This window comes from Mirounga angustirostris, unplaced genomic scaffold (assembly GCF_029215605.1).
Source record: "Mirounga angustirostris isolate CCGP_5_RB_7025 unplaced genomic scaffold, mMirAng1.0.hap1 SCAF_16, whole genome shotgun sequence".
Taxonomy (NCBI): Eukaryota; Metazoa; Chordata; class Mammalia; order Carnivora; family Phocidae; genus Mirounga; species Mirounga angustirostris.
Window position 1 is genome coordinate 5,866,055 of NW_026991724.1, and position 24,843 is coordinate 5,890,897.

General features: G+C 46.0%; 1 protein-coding gene across 4 annotated transcripts in view; it reads right to left on the bottom strand.

The window, feature by feature from the left end:
- CDH13 (cadherin 13) overlaps positions 1–24,843 on the bottom strand; it is a 1,446,671-nt gene that overhangs the window by 1,019,625 nt on the left and 402,203 nt on the right. The window contains exon 1 of one of the 4 annotated variants that reach the window (XM_064580854.1): positions 17,246–17,433. The exons of the other annotated variants lie outside the window; for them this stretch is intronic. Within the exon in view, the coding sequence (XP_064436924.1) occupies positions 17,246–17,290 (45 nt within the window). The 5' untranslated portion in view covers positions 17,291–17,433. Of the gene's footprint in view, positions 1–17,245; positions 17,434–24,843 lie in introns of those variants that run through there. 4 annotated transcript variants of the gene reach the window in all.

The window sequence follows — 24,843 nt, forward strand, 5'->3', positions numbered from 1 at the left end:
CACATACACTACATACCAATCACACATACATATAAAATCAAAGGGGTGGCTGCTAAGTCAGATGAAAGATAGAATATGCCACCCTAAACCTGCCACTTTGTCATAAGGATTATTTTAAGCTGTAGGCAACTGAGAAGAAGGAGGTACAAGAAAACCTCACTACCCTCTTCCTATTTGCCTAAAAACAAGACCTGAATTCATAAAGGTGTCCCTCCTCCCCTCTACCAAGAAGGACAGATATTATTCCGTACAGACAACTTCAGATCCTTACCAATGGAGAAGGCACTGACTTAAACCTGCATAACAAAACTCATTCTTGTTTTCAACCCCATTACCCCTCACAACTGGCTTCCCCACACCTTTCTCTCTCTTGTCTTTAGCCTAAGATGGTATTTAAACTGGAGCTCTAAGCCACTTTTGAGAGTTTCTCATTTTTTCCCTGGTTATCTACCATGTACACAGGAGGTATACATATTAATAAGCTGCTGGCTTTTCCCTTGTTAATCTTCCTTTTCCTTAAAGAGTCTCAGATAAAAACCTAAGATCAGGTTTGCCTCCCCTACACAGACTTCCCAGATACTTCTTTCGTCATCACCCCAGGTCTTCCAGTCTGCCTGTGTAGACCACAGCTGTCACTGAAGGCATCCGGTGAACACAGCTCAGGGTCTCCCAGAAGTAAATACTTATGGCCATAATGGGATAGAGCAGAACCTTTGGCTTCCACTTCTGTATCTCTGTGGTCTGTACTCTGTCATCTCTACTTTCTTCAGGGGAGCATATTTCCTGCCCCAGACACATGTTTCCCTCCTTCACCCAGAACAACATCAGAAAGATCTCTCTTTCCCCACAGCCCACTGGAGCAGCAGGTTTCAAACTGGAGGGAGCAACAGAACCCCCTAGAAGGCAGGTGTGTGAAGACAGGGATAGCTGGGTCCACCCAAGAAGCTCCGATTCAGTAGGTGCTGAGTGGATAATTGCCTTTCTAACAAGCTCCCAAGTGATGCTGACACTGCTGGTCCCGATGGTGAAGGCCCAAACTCTGAGACTCCAGAGTCCACAGCTTGTTCCCACATTTACCCTGTGCATCACTATCTCATGACATACTCTATGCAAGAGTTCCCTTACCCCTGGGAATTTAAGAAGAGCATTGGAAATGCAGCATGGGGCAGTCCCTCTTTGAAACTCAAATGCACGATAAAGTCTCAGAGACATTCAATTGTGAAAAACAAAACACAACCTGCTTCATTTCTGTGGGTAAGTCCAGGGTTTCCCAAAATATTAGCTAATGCAACCTGTTTTTTCCAGAACCCTTATTAACATCTCAAGGAACCAGTACCTCTTCAGAATACATTTTGCAAAACACATTGGAAAATCATACACTCCTGTGGTTTTGTGTAATCACCTGTTGCTACCTGGGAAGGCTTTAAGAATCTAGGTGGCCCAGCACTCTCTGCCACCCCGAGGCCAGCCACCTGGGAAGCCAGATCTCAGCCAGAACACTTTCAATCCCAGCTCCTGTCCCAGCTCAAGTCACAGCTGCTCTTCCAGACTGGAGACCCGGGAAGATATTTATAGTCCCTCTGCTGTGTCTTTATAAATCCTCACCCTCCAGTACCACAAACAGGCATCCTGGGTGGATCCAGGGGCAAGCCTTGCTGCCCTTTCCTGTTGTACTGTGCTTGGCTAATGGGTTCATCACTCTGCATTTTAAACACGAAAGACAAATACAAATCATCAACACGAGAGTGAAGGCAGAGAGGAATAAATCTCATGTTTACAGAGTTTGGGAATCAAAAGATGTCTGGTGGGGGAAGCAGGTGCTGAAGGGGGAGTGTTTTTGGTGGGGGTGAGGGCCTCGATTTAGAGGTGCTGAGTGCCAAGTGTAAGAGCAAAGAACTCCTTCCCCTGCCCTAGACCTCAGATATCTTTTCATTGCCAGGCCATGAAATCTTCATCTGAACAGCCAAGGGGTGCCAAACATTCTTGTTAATTTGGATGAATCCTTTCAGCAATCTGGTATCAACTTGAGTACAATGACAATTAGCATATCAATTAGTTCTCTCCCCCCTTGTCCTCTTCCCTCTCTCCCAGTTCCTGACCACTTATTCTTACTTTTAGAAGTCAGCCACACTAACACACCTTCTAACACACACTAAGACCCTATAGTCTCCGGGTCTTAGTGCCAGTACCCTACACCAGGCCCACCGGGGCACAGAGGGGAATAATAACTGGTGAGAAAAGAAGGATCTTAATGCACTTTGTAAATCTGCAAAACAAAAGTGAAGAACCATCACTTCATTTCTGGTAAGCCGAGTTACCTGTAGCTCTGGTTGACTAGGGTTGATTTTAATTAATAAAATGTGTGAAAACCAGTATGCTTCAGGCCCAGAACTGCCTGGGTCACTTGCCAGCCCCAAGTTCCTCGGTATACGTCTGCCTCGGTTTTCTGATCTCTGAAAGGAGGTTGGATGATAGGGCCCTTTTGAGGAATAGTAGGGTTAATGTAAGTAAAGAGAGTAGAATGCTGCTAGCACTTGGTGAGCGCCTGTAGGAAAGCTCAGGGATGGCCACACAAGAGCCCTGAGGTTGGACTGCCTGAGTTTTGCTTTTCTATTGAATAACGGCACTATTGAGACAAAAGCCACATACTGTAAGTTTCACCCTGTTAAAGTATACAATTCTGTGGTTTTTAGTATATTCACACAGTTTTGCCACCTCATCACTGTCTCATTCCAGAACATTTCCATCACTCCCCAAAAGAAATCCCATGCCCATTAGCAGTCCCTCCATGCCCTGCTCCTCCCACCTGGGGCCCTAGGCAACAAATACTCTGCTTTCTGTGTCTATGGATTTGCTTGTTTTGGACAATTCTTTCCATTTCAAGGAATCATACAACGTTGCCTTTGAAACTGCTCAAGTTTGAATCCCAGCGCCAGAGGTCAAAAGCTGTGTGACCTTTAATCCAGTTCTCCTGGAATTTCCCCATCTGTGAAATGGAATTAAAATCACAGTAGATACATGGTAGAGTCTTCAGGAGGATTAAAAGTGCTAATTAGTCCCGCATCGGGCTCCCTGCTCGGCAGGGAGTCTGCTTCTCCCTCTGGCCCTCCTCTCTCTCATGCTGTCTCTCATTCTCTCTCTCTCAAATAAATAAATAAAATCTTTCAAATAAAAAAATTAAAAAATAAAAAAAGTGCTAATTAATACATCTAAAGCACTCGCACAGGGCCTAGCTCATAGTAAGCACCACTTAAATGTTCATCTCCATTACTGCTGCTGGCACTATTATTACTTGTATGCTGTTCCCCTGCCCCAAAGCATGTGGCTGGTAGTGGGAACCCAAAGACGAACAGAGCACAGAGAACACAGCTCTCGCCCTCCCCGGCACACAGCCTGGTGGGGATCATATGATTAAGAAACCAGAACGAATACAGTAAAGTCTTACCACATGCACGTTTAACTAATGGAAGTCTAGCTCTTCCACCAGAAAGAGAAGGGAAAGGAACAACTGAAATACTGCAATTAAATTCTGTAAAATTATATCTTGCCCATATTCTTGATTATGCGCTGTACATGACGGCACGTATTATATACATCGTTACATACTGACCACAGTACAGGGATGCATATGCAAAACCACACACACTGCAATTTAATGGGCAACTTGAGATATTTCAAGGTCAGTGACAGCTCTGTGTTTGCCTTAAACCTGGACTTTATAATCAAACCCCTGAGTAAAATGCAACTCTATTGTGTGTCAACAACAGTAACAATTCAGAATGATTCCCAACAAATGAAATCAAACCAACGAGCCGTTGGTTGAGGTGGGCTACAGTGGGTTCCAGCTGGTCAACACCCATCTGCCAAGCAGGACTTCTGCCTTCCATATACTCACAGTCTCATGGTGAAAATAAACCATACAAGCATAATCACAGGAGGTTGTTGAGTGGCAGAATGGGGTTTAAGAAACAGATGGAAATAATGTATCACCCTACAAGCTGACAAGACAGGCAGATAGATATCAGAAGGACTGTGCTTTCCACAGAACTCACCACGTGACACACATCGTGTATCTGCCTGTTTGTTTTTTAATGTCTCTCCCCCCAACTAGTACAGAAGCTCACCAGGTTAGGGGCTTTGTGTACATTGCTTATATCTGTATTCCCAATGCTGAGAAGAGTGCTGAGCACTCAATGGGTGGTAAGATTTGCTGGTGAAGAACTGAACGAAGGTAACTGTTTAAGACAACCTCCACTTTTCTCCCATCTTATGTCCCCCAAACACCCATACTCTGTTCCTCCAACCTCAACTTGTTTATTCCTTGTTTATAAGTAGTGGGAATATATCCATGTCAAAGATGATGCCCAACGGCAGCATTCCAGGGCTTTGGCATACTGGTACCATCTAGTGGGAAAGAGAGTATCTGCAGGTGGGTGCTAAACCAAACTCAGTGGGTTAAAAAAAAAATAAAAAATAAAAAATAAAAATAACCCTTTCCTTTAACATAAGCTCTACTGAGAAAGTTTCCAGTAACATATGACGGAGGCAACTGGTATCTGTTAAAAACTCATGCCCTACTCTGGGCATAGACTGCCAGTCCAAGCACCTGTCATGCCTCTCTATTATTCTGCTCAGGACTTTTCCAAAACCATGGTTGCTCCCCCAGAGTCACAAAGGCTCATCAGGGAAGCACAGAGAAATTAATGGTGCCAGGGGTCACCCTCGATCAATGGAAGATGGGCATAGTGGATATACACCCCAGCCTCCTATCCAGCAAAGGGACTCTTCTGAAGCAAGTTTTACACAATTCTTCTGAGGGGCCCCAGCAGTAATGAGCCCCAGCTGCCCATGACAGTAACCAGCTCAATGACATGCTCTTTGTTGGCTTTCCTTCTTTCTTATTCCTCACTTCTGTGGCTTAGAATCATCTCTCAGATTGGCTCGCTGCATCCAAGCCTATATCCCCATCGCTGTTTGGAGGAATGCAACCTAAGATACAGTGTTTAACACCAATACACCTTTGGATGGTGAGGAAGTCTTAAAAATTGTAGCCCAGATAATTACTACAAAAGCCAAATTATTATATATTTTGTGGTTGTCTGAGAACTGTGTTCCTTAGTTAATCTTTACTTTGATCCAAGTTAACATGGAATAATCCCATGGTACTATCTTCCTAAAGAAGTATTACATCCTCATGGTAACAACAGGCCAAAGAAAATGTCTGGTTTCTCTCCCTGGCCTTGACCCTCTCCCAATTTGACCAACTGGTGAGGTGGCTAATGGTTTTGATCAGAAGTTGGCTAACTACAGCCCGAGGGCCAAATCCAGCTCTGCCTGTTTTTCTAAATAAAGTTTTATTGGAACAGAGCCCAGCCCATTTGTTCACATTTTGTGTGTGGCTGTTTTTATGCTACATTGATAGTGTTGAGTAACTGCAAAAGAGACATATATTTATCCTACAGACATATATTTATTCTTTACAGAAAAAAGATTACATACCTGTAGCTTAAATCTTTGGTTGCCATATTTTTAGATTCCCAAAAGCAAAATTTCAAGAAAAACAAAAAACAGAGAATGGACAAAGTTTTGCCAACACTTTACCGCTATATTTACCGTGATAAATAGAAGACGAAAAAGATAGGCAGTTAGTTAATTAACTTTTTACAAACAATAGGACATTTCATCCCTAAAAAGTAGAAAGGTCACTGCATCAGAACGATGAACTTTCTATCCCAAGAGAGGGCTGTGGATAAACTCAGAACAACTGCTTATCCCATTTTAACTGTTTTACAGCACCATCACTATCCAAAATGATTGTATTGACTTATTTTTGCTGTTTACTGTCTTTCTCCCCCATTAGAACATAGACTCCACGAGGGCAGGCAAACTTGTCTTTCTTAATCATTGCTGCTCACCCAGTGTAAAGCATCATGCTTGAGATACGGTGGTTGATCAGTTAATATTTGTTAAATGAATGACTTAAACTTGAAATGTACAGATTGGAGTGCACAGATCCAGACGTCCTGAGAGAGGCAGAAATGCAAGGCCACCATGCGGACTGGTAAGGACTAGGTCCAAGGGGGGAATATGTACATCCACCTGCACAAGGGCTCTGTGAGTGCTCCCTGTTCTGTTGCCAGTGTGTAAGACAGTGCCAGGCACATAACAGGCATTCAGCAAAAGTTCATGGAATCAGTGGTTAGCCTGCCTAAAGGCACTTAAACTGAATTAAAAAGGGGGAAAAAAGAAAACTCTTTTGGTAAAACAGAACTACACTTGAGGTTAGATTCAGTTCCGTTGCAATGCCCAATAGATGGGTTTGTCTCAGTATAGCTACAGGCTGTATATTTCTCATTTCCTATGGACTAGGGAAAACATTATTGTAGACAGTAGCACTCAGGATACACTGCAGCTCCTTGGCACTCCTGGGGAGGAATGCCATCCAGCCTTAGAGCTTAGCAGCAGGCAGGAAACTGCCAGCAAATTTACCTCTAGAGAATTTACCTGGGCTGGAAGCTGCAGAGGCGCCACACCCGAGCTGAGTCCTGTGTGGCTACTCCTAGTAAGGTGGCCATTCTTGCTGGGTGAAACTGAAATGGTGGGCCCATTCTTGCTGGGTTGTTTGCCCCTGGTCAAAAACAAGGACTCAGTGACAACACAAATAACCCTGGGCTAACCCAGGTTGCAACCATTAAGCCAGACAGGAGACCCAGGTCCCAGGCCCACTTTTAGACACCAGGAATTCAAAAATGGGGTTACTACATGCAGCCATTTTGACTCCAGGAGAGCCAGAAAACAAAATAGTCAAAGGAGAAAATTCCTACATCATTTGAGGGGATGAGGAAGGAAGCTTTTATACATGAGTGAAATATGGAGGCAAATGCACATGCACAGGAATCAGAAATGCATGGGGGAGATGAACCATGAGAGAGATGGACTGAAAAACAAACTGAGGGTTCTAGAGGGGAGGGGGGTAGGAGGACGGGTTAGCCTGGTGATGGGTATTAAAGAGGGCACGTTCTGCATGGAGCACTGGGTGTTATTCTCAAACAATGAATCATGGAACACATCAAACACTAATGATGTAATGTATGGTGATTAACATAACATAATAATAAAAAAAATACAAAAAAAAAAAGAAAGAAAGAAATGCATGGGTTCAATCCCTGGTCCCAGTTCTCAATGGCTGTGTGGCCTTAGGCAAATAACTCAACCACTCTGAACTTCTTTCCATTGTATATAAAATGAGGATAAGAATAGCTGTCCTAAGTGTTGCAGTACAGATTTGACATAATATATGCAACTGGCACATAGCAATAAATTGTACAGTATATTTACTACAGGTATTTTGATATATTTTAAATAATAATCATAAGTGCTCATAGTACTAACAGGTACACCCCCACACATGCTGCCCTGATAAAGCATCTGGGGAAACAGCTGCTAAGAAGATACATCTAGAAGATAAGATCCCACCAGATCAAATGATTTTATGAGGCATGAAATCCCCAGGGGAAGGATCTTTGGGGAGCTACCAATATGGGAATTGGCAAATCCTTCCCCAGAGAGCAAACTTCATTTTTTTTTTTTTAATGTCTATGCATTTTAAATACACAAGCATTTTCTCCCCTCTGAGTTAGTTAGATGATCAAGGCCGAGGCCCCATGGTACCTGCAAGCTACAAGTTCCCTTGGAGCAGAGCGTGTGGAAGTTAATACAACCAACATTCCTTTAGCACCCAGCATCTGCCAATCATGGATGAAGTCACAAGCATACGCTTATTTAACTAAAACCCTGCTGGGCCGATATAGGTGTTCTCTCTCCTTGTTCAGACACAGGAGGAAACAGAAGAGGAAACGCAGCATGCAAATGGCCAGGATTCAAACTCATTTTTTTTTTTTTTAATCTTTTTTTTTTTTTAAGATTTTATTTATTTATTCATGAGAGAGAGAGAGAGAGAGAGAGAGAGAAGCAGAGGGAGATGCAGGTTCCCAAGGAGCAGGGAGCCCGATGCGGGACTCGATCCCAGGACCCTGGGATCATGACCTGAGCCGAAGGCAGACGCTTAACCATCTGAGCCACCCAGGTGCCCTCAAACTCACTTCTTAAAACCTCAGAAGTCTCCCTAACTCTCCTAAGCAATCTGAGACGTTTGCTCCTCTGAGTCCTGGGAGACCATAGGCCCCGATTCACCTCCAGCACGTTCCCTATTCGGGACCAGGTATGAATTCATCTCTGAATTCCAAGCTAGCACCATTCTTGGCATTGGGTAGATTTTAGTAATTATGTGAAGAAAGAAGAAAAGATGGAAAGAATGGGTGCGGGGAGGACGGGAAAGGTGAACGAATGGGAGGGAAGGCAAAGCAATCTCCCCTTCAATGCTGTGTTAGTCCCTGTGGTTTCCTATGGTAACAATTACCAAGTTCGTGTTATTTCAGCTATTTATTTTCTTGTTTCTTTTTTTAAAAAAAGATTTTTATTTATTTATTTATTTGAGAGAGAGAGAGAGAGCATGAGGCGGGGTGGGCAGAGGGAGAGGGAGAAGCAGGTTCCCCGCTGAGCAGGGAGCCCAATGTGGGACTCCATCCCAGGGTCCTGGGATCATGACCTGAGCCAAAGGCGGACACTTGACTGACTGAGCCACCCAGATGCCCCACAAAATATATTTTCTTGTTTCTTAATGGCTTCCCCTGGTAGATGGCAAGCCCGTGAGAACATGTCCTATGTCCATCTTGTTTACCTATGAATTCCCTAAGTGCCTCAATAAAGGCAGACACCTGTGCATCCCCCCTTCTGAGGATAGAGTGACACTGTGCCACTTTTTTTTTAGGAGAAGCCAGTTGTTATACAAATACCAACATACCACTCCCTGGCACCCCGCTGAAGATTCTGCTACCCCACCTGGAAATGTAAGAGTCACCAAGGCCACATCCAACATGCTGAAGTGAAGACTTGTTAACATTCGCAAAGTGATTGCTGAAAGTAGTAGATCATTATTTGCTTCATGTAAGAAATATTTCTAGTGCTGCTGATTGAATGTTCAAGAAACAATTAAAGGGCTTGGCAATGTTTCTCCCAAATATCTTTTGCATGAAAAGCCTCAGGGATTGGTTAATTATAGAGGCTACACATCAGTCTCTCTAGACAAGGGCATTTCAAAGCCCCCATAGTGCCCATCCCAGATGTGAGCACAGATTGGATCTGTGGGCATTAGTGTAACTGGGGCCTGGGACGCCTCTCCTGAGCAGCATTACGGCAGCCTGGCTAACACCCCCATGGAAACAACAGCCCTCAGACCCTGTTTATAATGTCAAACACCTGGGTTCCTTGTTTGGGCAATTGGCAGGAAGCTGCCAATTGAAAGAGTCAGAACTCAAGCCTTCTCCTTAACCGCTCCCTGGCCCTTGCTCTGCCATCTCCGAACCCAGCTACACAGCCCTGCCAGGTTCTGCCCTTAATGTCTCTTGGATGCTCTGAGGAGTGGTACATCTATTTCCCTCGCTTGCACTGCCACTCCCATGATCTCAGGCCTGGACTGGCTTCTCCCTTCCGCTCGTACCCAGCGTCAACCCATCTGCTACACTGCAGCCAGGGTGACCTTTTCAAAATGAAAATCTGACCTTGTCACACTACACCGTCCCCTTGTTACTTTCAATGGCTGCCCATTGCTCCAGGACAAACACCAACATCCCTGTGGTGGCTGCCAAAGCCCCAGGGGCTCTGGCCCTACTCGGCAGCTCCTGAAATCATCCTCTTTCGGCTATGCAGTATTTCTTCCTGCACAGAGACTTCCCCCAGGCTGTGCCTTCCGCCTGGAATGCTTTTCCCTGCCTACACCTTCTGGTGTTCCCTTGTCTGTAAGCCTCACTACTCCTCCAGACGGTGGCTCAAGCATCAGGCTATGAAGGAAGCCTCCCAGGTTCTTCATCTGAACCTAATGCCTTCCTTATATTCATTCATTCATTCATTCATTCATGTTTGCTGAAGGCCGGCTGCACACCAGCACTGTTCTAGGCCCTGGAGATGCAGAAGCAAACTGATCAGACAGTAGTATGTGCTCTAGTGGAGCTTATATTTTAGTGGGGGAGAAAGACAGGCACAGATGAGCAAAACACACCGGACAGCATGCCTCACACAACTACATTTTCTTCCATCATAGCAGTTGCCTCTATTTTGAGTTATTTCTGAATTGACAGGGATCTCCCCTGCCAGGGGTTCTCTCAAGATCTTAACCCCAAGAGAGCAGAGACTGGGTCGGCCTCACTAGTAGCTGTAACCCGAGCACATAGTAGGTCCTCCGTGACAACACAGATATTGACTGAGTCCACTTAGCCCCAGGTAAATCTCCCCGAAGTTAAGTTACTTGAGTGCTTGGGGTTTAGGAAGGACAGCCCCTAAGGACTGAATCCCTAATGCCTCCCTGCCCTTTGGGAAGGTTTCCTGCAGCCCCTCTGGCTATAATTCTGAGTCGGAGCAGGAGTCAGCAAACTTTTTTTGTAAAGGGTCAAATAGTAAATATTTTAGGCTTTATGGGCTTTATGGGCCATAACCCTGTTGTTATAGCACAAACTCAGCCACAGACAGTTATATAAATGAGTGGGCATGGCTGTGGTCCAATAAAACTATTTATAAAAGCAGGCGGCAGGCAAGAATTGGCCCATAGGCCACAGTTTACAACCCCTGAGTTAGATGATCCCAGATGCCCAGCAGCTTATGGCAGATGAAGGCAGAGCCTGTGTGGCCTGAGACAGCTCCGGGTTCTGCTGCCAGGGTCCAGCCACCTTCTGCAGGCCCTACATCAGTTGACAGGGAGATGACCACAGAAGCTCAAGCTTCGGGCATCTGCAGGCACCATCTTGTGCAGCACATGGAAGAGCAGTTCCCTGCCACCGCCAGAGGAAAGAGATTTTGGCCTGGAGGCCGCATAAGGCAGAGATGGAGGCTGCCACATTCCTTGCAGGGTCCCCAGGCTCCTCCAGAGGCTGAGCTCATTTCCTGGCCCTGCCCAGGCATGTGGCAGGGCTGCTCTCAGCTGAGCAGCTGCTGCCCTCCACCCCAGCCCAGCCTACACTCAGCTGGGAGACACAGGGGCTTTGTGCTTCTATAACAGATTGGGTGACGCTGGGGCCTTTGAAAAGAGACATGACATGTCAAAACGTGCCTATTGCTAATGCTAATTTTCAGGAATTTAACTTCTGTTGGCAAGTGACAGAGGAAAAACACTTTTTTTTTTTTTTTTTTTTTGGTATGTGTGTGTAATTATATTTACCCTGATCTTTGGAATCTGAGGCTATGGAAAACAAGTTATCGGAGGCCCACCTATTTGTAGGGGATGGATGGACAGATTAATCGAGGATTTATGGAGGCAGAGGACATTAATTCTAGCATTAACACGATGTGAAGACTACGTCGGGTGTTAATTGTTAAAAGCAGTTATAAGAACATTACACAAATTCCAGTAGGTGGTAGAGGTGACAATGTCCCGTGTATAAAAGTACTCTAGGCAACAAAGCTACGGAGCTAACATTACCCTGAAGTTATAAATACTCTGAAAGCTAACTCAGCGCTCCGACAGTCCCCTGCAGGGCTGAGTACAAGAAGTTATTGTGAGGTTTTGAGGATACTCACATTGCGGGTGAGCAACACTGTGGGAATGACAATGCTCAGACTGCCACCGTATTCCAAGGGTACTGATGCTCTTGGTGTAACACTTGGCACAGTGCACTGGGGACTACCTATTATCCAGGACTCCCAGAGTCCCTTGACTGCAAGGTTTTGGGTGTACCAACACTCTGGTGTACCCACATCGGTTTTACTCAAAGCTGCAGTGTGTCCTTTCTCTGGGCGTAACTATTACTCATGGTACAATGATCAGTGTGTCCCGCTGCTCTGGGTACCCCTAGTCACCCAGTGGCACTAACAGTAGTAATGTTCTCAGGATGGAGGTGTGGATCCCCTTCATCATGTTCTTCCAAAGCAAGTCTCAATCTAGTTCAATCATAGTGATCAGAAAGAGGCTTGTCCCTTCCTTTTCAAGTAGCCTATCACTAAAAACTTGACTACATCAATTTGATTAAGCCTCAAAATTTGTGAAAGCAGAAGTTCCCAACACAAATGGCTACGGGGCAAGTGGGTAAAGATAAGTGAGTACAACTGGCTGGATGAGTAGTGGGGACTGGTAGGGACTGTGGCAAATTACAGAGGCATGTCCTTCTTAAAGGGGGCAGTAGTAACTCTGCTCTAGTGAAATGTGGCCGAGTGGGAATGAAGCTCTAGGACTGCCTGACCTTCTGACATTTTAAGAAATGCAAGAAACCTGGATTTTTTTTAATTTACAATTTCCCACTTCTCAAAACATCTGGTCAAACAAGATACATCCATGGGCTACATTTAGCCTGTGGCTGCTACTTTGCACCTTTTGCCCAGCAGCCAGAGTTATAGAATTGGGATGGATGAGCCTTAGCACCACCAAGCAGATATCTCAAGGTTCAACCTGCTAAGCCAAAGAGTGACCCATTCACTAACATGAGCCCTCAGTATGTGTTTCAAGTTTGAAATGTCATTTCTTTTCCTCCTTAGCCTGCCCTTAGCTGCTTCTCTCAGTAGAGAAAGAAATTGCTTTCTCCCCTAACCCTAGCATAAAGCCACTACTTACTGCCTAATGAAGGGGATCCTACAGTCCAGCCCATAATCAATTGCTCTGTCTGCTCAGGGAGGTGGAGTCAGGCCTGGGATCCCTAGGTAGCTACAGAGGAGACAGGCTGCAGGGCATTGTATTGGCAGCATCATTCAAGAGGGTCAGATTCTCTCAGGCACGTGGGCGTCTTGCCCACAGCTAAGTGGAAACAATGCCAAAACCACTGGTTACTTGATTTGATTCTGCCCAACTGATTATTGTAATTGGATGACAGACATATTTCCCTCTCCTTTTCAACTGATGCTGGAGGGTGTGCGAATCTGGCTCATGAGTCATTCTTCTGGGTAGTTACCTAATGGGGAAGATTATCTCCTTTCACAGGCGAGCTGTGCCTGCCTTTTGGCTGCCTAAAGAGTAAAACCAGGTCCAAACAAAATCAAATGCCAGGAAATTTCAGAACTTCCCCACATTTCGTATGGCATTGTCTACAAAGGTCTTTCAAACGTTCCCTGCTCTATTACTCAGAGGGGATACATAGTTGCAGAATAACACAGAAAAGAACCAACTACAATAGGGAATAAAGGAGGAAAGAAAAGAGGAAAGATACTCCGTGCAAAATGGCAGCACTTCTCACTGGGGAAACCTGTAGCAAATAATTGGGAATAAGGAGAACAGCTGGGTTTTGATAGAGCTACTACACTGAAGTTCTTTAAAATATACAAGCTGTAGATTCAGAATTTTGTAATGCTGTGAATGGAGCCCTCTTCTGGAGAAATTTTTCAACAGGTATTAAAATAAGATCAAAACACACAGAGATGGACATACACAGACACAAAGAAGTAGGAAGTACTATGGCTATGTCGATGATGTGACTGTCACTGAACCCATGGTTTGTCATTTTCCTTCCCTTCCACCTAAGAGAAATTAACTGGACTCTCCGAACAACGGTCTTTTTGAAAGGAGGGAAATAAAGAAGGATAGTCTCAAGAACCTAGATGCACTTTTACCTAAACAGTGAACCTCAAACTGAGATTCAGTGCACACATGCAAATGCTGGTACTTTATATGCTGCAGTTACTGGGTACATTGGTTTGCTGGGCAATTCCACTGTAACACATAGGAGATACTTCCAGAAGGAAATAGATTTTATTTAATGGAAAACCCAAGGGCTAAAGATAGAAAAGGAGAGAAGGGAGGGAGGCAGAGCAGAAGAGATTAGCTAAGATGACTGTTGGGCTTTTAATATACACTGTGGCATTACATAAACTCCAGATCACGTACTCAGCCTTGCAGTTTATTAAATCTCTTTGGGGACTTGCTAAAAATTTTGTTCAGACATGTGAACTCTACCACTTTGATTCTTCTCACAACTTCTGTCTCTGTTTCCCCAGTGCTTCTGAAATCTTACGGGCTGTCACATGTGGAAGCCATCCCAGGGCAGGGGGTGCTCTCTGCCACTCCCATAGTCTTGTCTCCTTATCAGAACGGTTCTGCAAATAAACACTTCCCTGAGCATGTAATAAACGATGTTTCAGAAAACACTGATTCTCATTTAAAATCCTGAAAAATCAAGATTCTGACTCCAAAGAAGAACTCCCCATTTTAAATCAACATCTCAGGATTCTGTGGAACATTTTTGGTCACTCCCAAGTGACTGCTCTCCAAACCTGAACCACTCCCTAAAATTCTAATTCTTGGGGGATTACTCATTCATTGTTAGAACTTTTGGCTAGTTGTAAGTGATACCCAGATGGGGGTGGGGGGTGGGAATCATACTTACAGTGTAATTTCTTTGTCAGGGCTCCTTGATCTGTTCCACATTCATTATTTATCATAGCTAAATGCCACAGGCCACTTCTGGGACCGCCCTTCCCAAAACACCCCAGGGGAGAAGAGAGGTGGCTTTTCCTTGACTTTGCCAGCTTCCAGCCATTGTTGCCTAGAATTCTTCCCCCTTCCAAAATGTCTAAAACAGCAACCAGCCAATAACCGTACAGAGATTGATGGCTTCCAAAGCCGGACCCAGAGTATTACAACTGCAGTGGAAAAACACATACATGCTTGCCTGAACACCACTTAGGACCAAGTGACTAATTTGCTTTATTACATTGTTTTTCCCTTTCTTCTGTTTTCTCTCTGCCTTGAGAAAGTTTTGTTTTTGCTTGTTGACTCAAAGCCTCCAAGACTTTCCCTACTTTTCCCTATGGCACACAGAGCTGTGCACTTGAATCTCTTGCCGATTAAGTGAATTGCACCAAAATGATTTCTCTGCAAGGTGCTATTGCAACCAGGATATCAATTAGTGTCCTAATGTGGACATTTGCTCTGATTATGCACAACAATCTGAGAGAGAAATAAGCCTCAGAGAACAGGCAATTCAATTCCTGGTAAAACCTCTGCTTCCCCATGCTACGGAACTGAGGGAGCTGACAGCCTTCAGACCCACCTGTGCCATCTGGGCCCAGCAAGAGAAGACACACCAGTTGCTTTACAAAAGGTATCATGTGAGAAGCCCCCTAGTGCACAGGGATTGCTGGGTGCTGCCATGTGGTCTGCCTTGCTCAAAGGGAGGAATAACTTTGGGCAAGCCCTGGAATCTTATCTGAGGTCCAAGCATGCTGAGAGAGAAAAGGACTATAAAGTCCTGGGGAAAGGCTGCGGGAAGTGCTCCCAGACACTAACGGTTCCCAGTGTGCCAGGCCTCATGGTAAATGCATTACCTAGGACATCCTGTTGAATGCAATTAATCTGCCTGGCAATCCCAGGAAGGTGATAAGATTATTTTACAGTGGGGAATCAGAAAGCTCAGAGATACTAAACAACTTGCCCAGGGTGGTAACACCAGCGTATGGGAGAGAGGATCTGTCTGAATCAGAGGCACATTCTGAACCACCCTTCAAAATGGGGATATATATACATACATACAGCCTCAGAGACAGACTCCAGAAAGTCTGGAAAACTGGTTCACGGACAGACACCGAATTTGTGGCATGACTTAAGGTTGCAGGGACCCCCAAGAGAATCAGCCAGCAAAGCCCTGGTGTTAGAGGAGTATAACTGCGCAGTCCTGAATGGGGGCTGTGTATCCAGGGAAGACAGAAATCCTAAGTGGGGGAGGGGCTCAACAGCCCGGCACCTTACCCTGCCCCCAGGCACTAACATCCACCCAGTAGCCCCCACTTTACATCATTTCCATGGTCACGGCGCTCCTGGGACACTGGCCCATTTCCAAATTCTAACTCCAACATTGATCTAGCAGCGGCCTCCCTTAGAAGGCTGCAGTGTATCCCCACATCCCAGCCAGCCCTTGCCTGGGATCCTAGCTGCCTCACCAAGCCCCCCTCACCCAGGCACTCACACGTGTGCCTGTTCCCGTGGCACGCAGGAGTCCTGGCCAGGAACTCAACACCCATTCCTAGCACCCAAAGGCACTCCCTGTCTCCTTCGCTCCTCTCTGGCCCTGCCTTGATCTCACCCACCCACTTGTAAGCTGCCACCTCATCCGGAGTCCCATAGGCTTCACGGGAGGCCTTGGGGGACTGGGTCGCAGTGCTCTCAGAACCTACAGGCCCCAGAGCTGGGCTGGGCGTGCCCCTCGGCTGCCAGCACCTCTGGTCTGGCCTCCTCGGAGTACTGCTTCCCTGCACACAAACTTCCCGAGATCTTCGAGATACAGAGGTGGTTGCCCAAGAACCAAGTCTCCGTCGCACCCCACCCCCCACCCCCTCCGGGGTCACCGGCCCTTCCCTTATGCCTCAGCGCTCGGAGGGTTAACAGGCAGCTGCAGCCCTGGTGGGCAAGGCTTGAACTTTTCTCTGAGCTCCGCGCCCGCCCGGGGAAGACAGCAGAGGCGGCAGTCGGGGCTCAGAGCCGGAGCTCCAGCTGGCTGGACAAAGGGGGCGCGGGGGGCTGGGGCCTGCGTCCTGGCGGGGAGGGGTGACGGGGGTGGGGGAGACGCGCTCCCACCCAGAGGTCGGGAAGGGAGAGAACCCCGATGCGGGCGCGGCCGGAGCCGGCGCCTTTGAGCGACAGCAGCAGCCGGGCTGCAGCGCTGGGCTGGCGTGAGGCGCCTTCCCGAGCGCCGCGGGGCTGCGCGAGGGGGCCCGGGCGCCCCGGGAAGTCGGCAGTGCCAGGCCGGCCTCTCCAGCCCGGCAGCCCGCAACCCGGACCCGAGCCGCGCTTCCCCGCTCGGCGCTGCGCTGGGGGAAACCACGACTCCTTGGAGTCGCCTCCAACTGAGTCTGTCTCCAATGCATGAGCCTCAGGAGGAGACGAATTAAAGTTACCCCACTTGATGTAGGCGAGAATGTCGCCCCTGCTTGCAAAAAAAAAAAAAAAAAAAAAAAAAGGACTCGGGAGCTCTCGCCTCCTCCCACAAACGTACACACACACACACACACACACACACACACACGAAACCCGGAGTGAGAAACCAGGGCCCTCCTAGGATCTCCTGGGCGGTGAATGACCTCCCTTCGAGCCCCAGGCTTTTTTCGCCGCCGCGCCCCAGAGTCTCCGACCCCCGAAAGCCCCCTCGCCCTGCCCGCACCAGGCGATCCGAATGCAGAAACGGGGCACGGGGTGCACCCCACAGCCCCTCTTCCCTACCTGGGACAGGAGAACGCACAGAAGGAGCGGAGTTCTCGGCTGCATCTTGCCCGACTAGAAGCGCCCGGCGGCGTTTTCATTCATGGACTTGGCTGCACTGAGCATATTTTCCGTGGGAGCCAGGCTTTGAGGAGAGGCTCTGCCTCACCAGCCAGCCAACTTCCCAAATAGATCAGCGGCAGCATCACGAAAGCATTGGGTAGAGGCTGATGACCAGGACCAATGGCTTTACAAGACGGATTCCTTCATAAAGCTCCCTCGTTTTGCATGGCAGATACAGGGCGAGCACCTCGCACAGAACAAGCCCCTCGGAGGTGGCAGCCCGTTTGCTTTTTTGGACTGTTGGGGCCCAGCCACACAAATCACACTGGGCAACGCCAGCCGATTCCACTTTTGCAGAGAATGGAATTGCACCGGGGACTGGCAAACACTTGCAGCCCAGTGCAAAAAGATTCTCTTTATTAAAATGTTAATAAGATCCACTCTAATTCCAATCAATCAAATAAAATGACCCCAGCAGTCCAACCCTTTCCACGCCTGGTAAGATTTAGTGGTGGATTTTTTTTCCTTTTTCTTTCTTTCTTTCTTTCTTTCTCCTCCTAATGTGGTCCAGGTCATGATGGTGTTTGGTGTTTCCTAGCCATCTCACAAATCACAAAGACGACAGATCAATTCTCGCTTGCAGAAAAAAATCCATCAAGGGGTAATAGATTTTATTAACTGCTCAGGTGAGAGTCTGACTGGTCACCTATTCCACAAATGTGCATCTGGCACCAAATTTGAAGGCATGATTTAAGGAAACTTTTTTTTTTCTATATGGATGTGATTTTTCAGAAGCTCCTACGAATCTCCAGGGACTGAGAATAGTCATAGCTGCTGCTCAAGAGGTTTTATAAGTGGCGGTGCTATAGGAATAGGATAAGAGGGATATATAGGTCTACCTTTCCCAGTAAGAACCTAAGAATATGCAGTAAAGATCTCACTTTGTCATTTCCACGCAGCCGCCTTCTAAAAAGGATTTAAGGTATTTTAAAATAAAATAAAAGACATTTGTGCAGAATTGATGCAGCCAAAATAAAAAATCTAGGCTGGGAGGAAAAATTCAGAAAACTGAAATGCTAAACCAAAACTCTAGTATCTTTGCTCTGATTTGGATCTGAGCTTCCTGGTGGCCAAAGCAATAAGAGAAACGTGTAAATTATGTAGTTCTTATTATAGAAAAATGTACACAAATTTCTACTGATGAAATTTACCCCTGGAGCTGAATACTAGAATACATGTATTACATGACATCTAATATAGCAGGACACTGAGCAATGGACTATGCTGAGATCCAGTGGATTAGGCTGTATTCCCAGCATCTGGCACAGGGCGTAGAACATGGAGACAGTCATCAGTCTGTGTTAAATAGATGTCTAGACCTAATCAAAGTGGCAGAGGGTAGGTGGCACAGAGTCTGGAACCACATTGCCTAAGCTTAACCCCCAGCTCTGTCTCAGACAAGTAAATTACTCAGACTCTCTGTGCCTAAGTTTGTTCATTAAAGAGAATATAAATCATACTGAACTTATAAGGTTGTGGTGAGGATTAAGTGACAAAATAACCACTCAATAAATGTAAAACGGTGCCCTTTTTAAAATTCCTTCACTGCCAGCTATTTAGTCCCAAGACACCTCACGTGGTCCCAAAGTAACGGATGAAGTTGCGATGCTATCTGACCTCCCAGCTGCATTAGCCAGAGCTGGCCCAACAGATGGCAATGTTGCCCAAAAGGCCTCCAGAAACGCCCAGGAAAGGGGGATGTTGCTGCTTCCTCCAGTCTCTTCAACTTTCCATCCTCTTGCCTAAGTAGGCACTGGCCCTGAACCTTTGAGACGGGCAGTCACGAAGTGTATAGATAGGACTGTCCCCTCTTGGAACTCATGTGTGTGGAGATCTATACCCATGCTGCCTACCAATAAGAGCAAAATGGGGTATTTTGGAACCAGGCAGGCTTCAAATCAAGGCATCCTGAAATACCCTGGTTTTTCTCCATTCCACAGCAGGAGTCATCTTGTCAGTCAGGGGCCAGCTGAGCTAAGCCCACGGATTCAGCAGACACAAAAGTAGACAGAGAGCAGAGGACAGCTTGGGAGATGACAAACCACTAGAAGGGATAAAGACGGCAGAAATCATCCAGCCATGTTTCCACAAGAAGCCACTCGGTTGGGGAAGCAGTCTTTAGGGTAGGGTGTGTAAGGCTGCACTTGTCCAAAGTATGAAACAGTATTATTGACTGTATGGTTTGGCAGGCCCTTTCTGTGGTCTATCCATCCCATCAGCCTTACTGCTGCTCACCATGTAGGTCCAATTTTCTCCCTTCCTGGCACATTTAGGGCTGCACTTGCCAGCCCCCTTGTGGTCAGCATGGGGCTGTGTGATTAGTCATAACCAATAAGCTGTGAGCAAAAGTGATGGGTGTCACTTGAAAGCGCGAGCATTTAATAGCCAGTGTGAGACAAGTTGGTGAGTCCTTAGAATAGGGACTGAGAAGGAAATCTGTGCAGGTGGCTTACTCGGGGCAACAGGTGCAAGAGGAAGGGAAACAAGGTTGGCCGGGAAGAAGACTGCAGCGGTGGTAGAAGCCTCAGCCAATCCCAGGGGAGCTCTGAAGCAACAGAGGCCTTGCATTCAGAGATGACCCTAATAAGAGTCACAAAGGCTGAGCCTTTGTGCCCCTAGGAGGCCCGCTATTGGCTGTTCCCCCAAGGAGGGGAATAATCTGGTGAGGAGGCTTGGTTTGGCCAAGGGCAATATTCCAGTCAGACCTCAGCTTCTTCATCTACATACAAAATGAATGTATTGACCCACAACAGGTAACTGGAGGCTGTAATTCCCAGATTGCAGATGACCACATGCCCCTGATGGTACCAGTGAAGGTAGGTGCAGATTTGCAAAAATCTGTTGAGTCTATCTCCAGCCAGTACCTGTGCAGGTATTTACCAAGGTCCTGGGCTTTTGTCCTGAGTTATTCTATTGGCAGATAGACTGGCTCCAGCCAACCACACCAGAGTCCAAGTGAGCATGCCCAAAGGGTCGCTCCCATCCCCCCCTACTTCGGTCCCCACAGCTTGGATTTTAAGGGCCAGAAGGAGTTAGCTTCAAGAGTCTTCTTAGGCCTTAAGGCTCACCTTTAGAAACCCATGAAGGCTAAGGAAGGTCGAAAAGATTTGTCTGCAAAATGAGACTTAGTTTGGGATCTCCAGACTCTACTTACCTTGGGCAAGTTGCTTTTACTTCCCAAAGCTCAGTTTATTCATCAAGAAAATGGGAATGATAATACAATAGCACTCCAAGGGTTTTTATAAAAATGGATGCTTTTCCGCCCCCAATCCCCTACTTCCCTCTACTCTCAGAGAATGTGCATTTCACCAAACACAGGATATCAAGTTTTGTTCAATAAAGACAGAAGGAAAATCATTTCACTCAAATGATAACAGGCCCCTAAAGAAGAAGTCCATTTTTGTTTGTTTTACATTTTCCCTTCAACTCCCTAATGGGAGTCTTTCGGCTGATGGATGGATTGATGGTGGCAAGGGGGCATTGAAGCTGGAAACCACCCCCTAATGGCTCCCGCTTCACCTCTCCCCACTCCAGCCCCCCACCAAGCCCCAGGCTAATTTGCCCAGAAGCTGGGTCTGCCTTTGGACACATTCCATGTTCACACTCCTTTCCCAGGCACATCAGCCTGGCTTTGGGGCTGATGAAATCATCCAACATTCAGTAGCTGTATCCTGAGGTGCCGGGGATTGAGACTGTTGCCTCACATTGACATGGATGAAGACATCATTTCTGGCTGTGTGAAGATTACCATGCACATGTGTGCAGGGGTTGGGTATTATGTGTACAAGCGCATGGAGGTGTATGAATAGTGAGGGGATACCTGCCATACCGTCCAGCAGAGATAATTTACTCAAATTGTGGTACCCTTTGAATGTGCTTTTGTAATGAGGCATTTGTACAGAACAGTGATAAACCAGATAGATGCCTTATGAGACACAATAATCATCAGGTATGCCAGGAGCCCTTGATAATTGGGAAATACTAGGACAGCGAGGAGGGAAGCCCACACTGTACCGCATTACGTACATAGCACAACGCTGAAGCTACAGCCCTCCCAATGGGATAGCCTGCTATAAAACATGCGAGACTATGCCACCACACCATCCCATAACACCTGGCCACCCAAAAGTAGCATCCTTGATTGTTCTTGAGCCACGAACCTGTTTTGTTTCTTCATAGCCCTTTGTGTTACTTAATCTCATACTGTAAGTGGTCACTTGCATTATTGCTCCATTTTTCACTTCAACCTGCATCTCTACCTTTTGCTCCTTGACTTTGGGTTTGGCCCCATGAACCTGATGTGGCCAATGGAATGACGCAGAAGTGATGAGGGGGCAGTTATAAACCCAGGCCCCAAGAGGCCCTGTGTGTTTCAGCTTGCTCTTGCTAGGGCCTTCATGGGTGAGCTTATTGGTTGTAGGAGGAGAGACAAGCACCCCCATAAATCCAGAGGTGCTCAGGTAAGCCCAGCAGAGCCCCACCCAGATCATCTGACCTATAGGCATGTGAACTAAAAATAAATAATTGCTCTAAATTTGGAGGTGGTTTGTTACATAGCAAAAGCTAACCAATAATTACATTTTTTCACTTGTTATCCGTCTATCTCTCTGCAATGTAAGTCCCAAGTCTCTCTTTCTGCTTCTGCATGCTCAGCTTCTAGGACACTGGCATACAGTAGGTGCCCAAATGATTTTTGCTGAGAATATAAATTAAGTGGCTTCTGTACTGAGAAATGTGGGATGCTGATGTGAAAACTGCCACCTACACAGATTGCCCTACCAGAGATACTTCCTAATGCTGACAGTTCAATCCTCCCACACAGAAAGTATCCTATGACCTTGAGAGTCTCCAATCCCATGTGGCCATCTAATTCATCCTACAACAAGGCAAGGTCTCCTTACGGTAGTCTAGACCAGAATTAGACAAAGTAAGGGACTTTCCACAGAGGCTACTGTGAGCATGTTGGTGCTTAGAGATCTTTGGTGAAGAATACTTGGGGTGTGACATCCTTCTGAATTTCCATAATATATGAAGAGCCCAGGCATCTAAGAATGAGACAGGAAATACTCCTTTGGCTTTGGGAATACTGCATTAATACAGTGTCCTCTGTGAATACAATCAATACCATCATGACTTCCACACATGCACAGAGATAAAATCTGGAGTGACTTTTAGGCCATCTCAGTTCAATGGCCTCACTGTCTTTAGGATTTCAATTCCTCCTTAGTAGCAAAATCGGGCATTCAGACACCAATTTTATCCTGTGAACTAGTAGCCATTAAAACCCCCCTCTAGGTGTCTCCCTTACCCAAAATTAGTGACTGGGGTTATTTCTATACAGAGAATCCTCTCAGCATTAATTTGGTAGAGCAGTGGTTTTCAAAGTGTGCCCCCCGGACCAGTAGCATCAACACACCTGGGAACTTGTTAAAAAATGAAAATTTCAGCTCTGCCCCCAAACCTACTAATTCAGAAACTCAGGGGTGATGTCTAACTATCTGTGTATTACAAGCTCTTTATCTGCAGTTTGAGGATCACTACAGTAGAGAATTCTCCAATACTCACTTACATATATTCATTCATTCACTCATTCATTCATTCATTCAAGAAACATTCATAAAGTGCCTATTGCATATTAGCCACTGAGCTAGGCAACAGAGAAAGAAATGAAAAGGCATGGTTCGTATACTTCAGAAAATGTGTCTCACAAAGAGATAGCATTCTATTATTATAAAGTCTGTTACAGGAGGTGCTGAGAGTCAAGGTAGCCAGAGCTACCGGGGATTAGGAGGTGTTTAAAAGAGGTAAGGGGTCCACTGTTGTTGGTTTCCATTTTATGTCAAAAGCATCACGGATCTTTACTTGATAGAAGTTGTACTTTTTGTATCTGTTGATAAGAAACTAAATATAAATAGTAACTAACAAAAGGCACCTGAAATTCAACACCTCCTTCTAACTGAATTTGAAGTTTATTCTTTACAATCCCATCTAGGTGTAGTTGCAAATGGCAACATGTGTGTGTGTGTGTGTGTGTGTCCCCGTCTGTGTGCGCGTGCATACAGGCGCACACGCACAAACACACACAGCGGGGGGAGGGACGTTATTTAGAGTTGACAGGTAATACTTGGTGTGCTTTTAGTAAGATCTCTTACAATGACACCATGGCCACCAACCCCTAGCCCCTGCCTATCTATTGTCCCAACCAGGGAACCCTGGAGCAAAGGGGAAATGAGGAAGAGAAGACACTGGGAAGAGGGGCTAGCGACCAGACAGAAGGCAGAAGACAATTCTGGGCAGTTTGGGGGTCCAGATTAGGGTCAGCTTAAATGTCAACATCTACAGGTTGAGCTTTATCCTACGGACCAGGGGGAATCATCCAAACTATTTAAACAGGGAAGGTTCAATACCTCATTTACATTTTAGGAAGATCACTCTGGCTACATTGGAGGATGGATTACGTTGAGGGCAATTACTAAGGAAGAGAGACTTCTTGGAAGACTATTCTAAAATAGTCTATATAAAAAATATAACCAGAGCAAGAAACTCTTTTTCTTAGATTTCTAACCAGTGAGCAATGAGGTATATTCCACAGCAATCTCTCCTGTTGCCTAGCAGTGTCTGGTACATAATATCATACGTCTTATAACAGATGAAGGAAACATGCTTATTAGATTACAGGAGATTAACTTTGAGCTCTAATTATTCACCCCTCCCTGCATCTAATCCTACCTCACTAAGAGGGGAGTGAACCTCCTCACCTCTGACTTTGGGCTTCACCATATGGCTTGTTTTGGCTAAGAGAATAAAGTGGAAGTGACGGTGTGCAGTTCTGAGCCTAGGTCTTACAAGGTCTCACATGTCTCTGTTTTCTTCCACTTCTGCCATCTCCATGAAAGAACATGTCTTCACTGGAACAAGGAGGATGAGAAACCTGAGGCTGAGCCGCCCCCATCCATCCACAAATCTGCAGTGAGAAACAAAGTCTAGCCTTAGATCAGCCAAACCCCAGCCGACCTTGGCTCCATAGGAATTAATGCTTACTGTTGTGCCACAGATATTGTTGTGATTGCTTGTTATCCAGAAATAGCTGACTGATACATATATGCACCCCCTTCTTAGGACTACATATAACTCAGGGAATAGGCTGAAAGCTAAATATGTAAATCTAGCATAGACATTTACATGGGTGTGGCCAATGTTTACTGTCTATCACAAATCCAAGCCTTTAATAATTACTCAACTCACCAAAGAGTCCTTTCCTTACACCTACCTAATCCAAGTTGGCTGTCTCCTTGCAAATCCCTAGGTTCCTTTTAGAATATTTACTGCAAAGCTACTTAATCTTTCTCCGGTTGTTTTTTGTTTTTTTTGTTTTTTTGTTTTTTAAAGATTTTATTTATTTATTTGAGAGAATGAGATAGAGAGAGAGAGCACGAGAGGGGGGAGGGTCAGAGAGAGAGGCAGACTCCCCGATGAGCAGGGAGCCCGACGCGGGA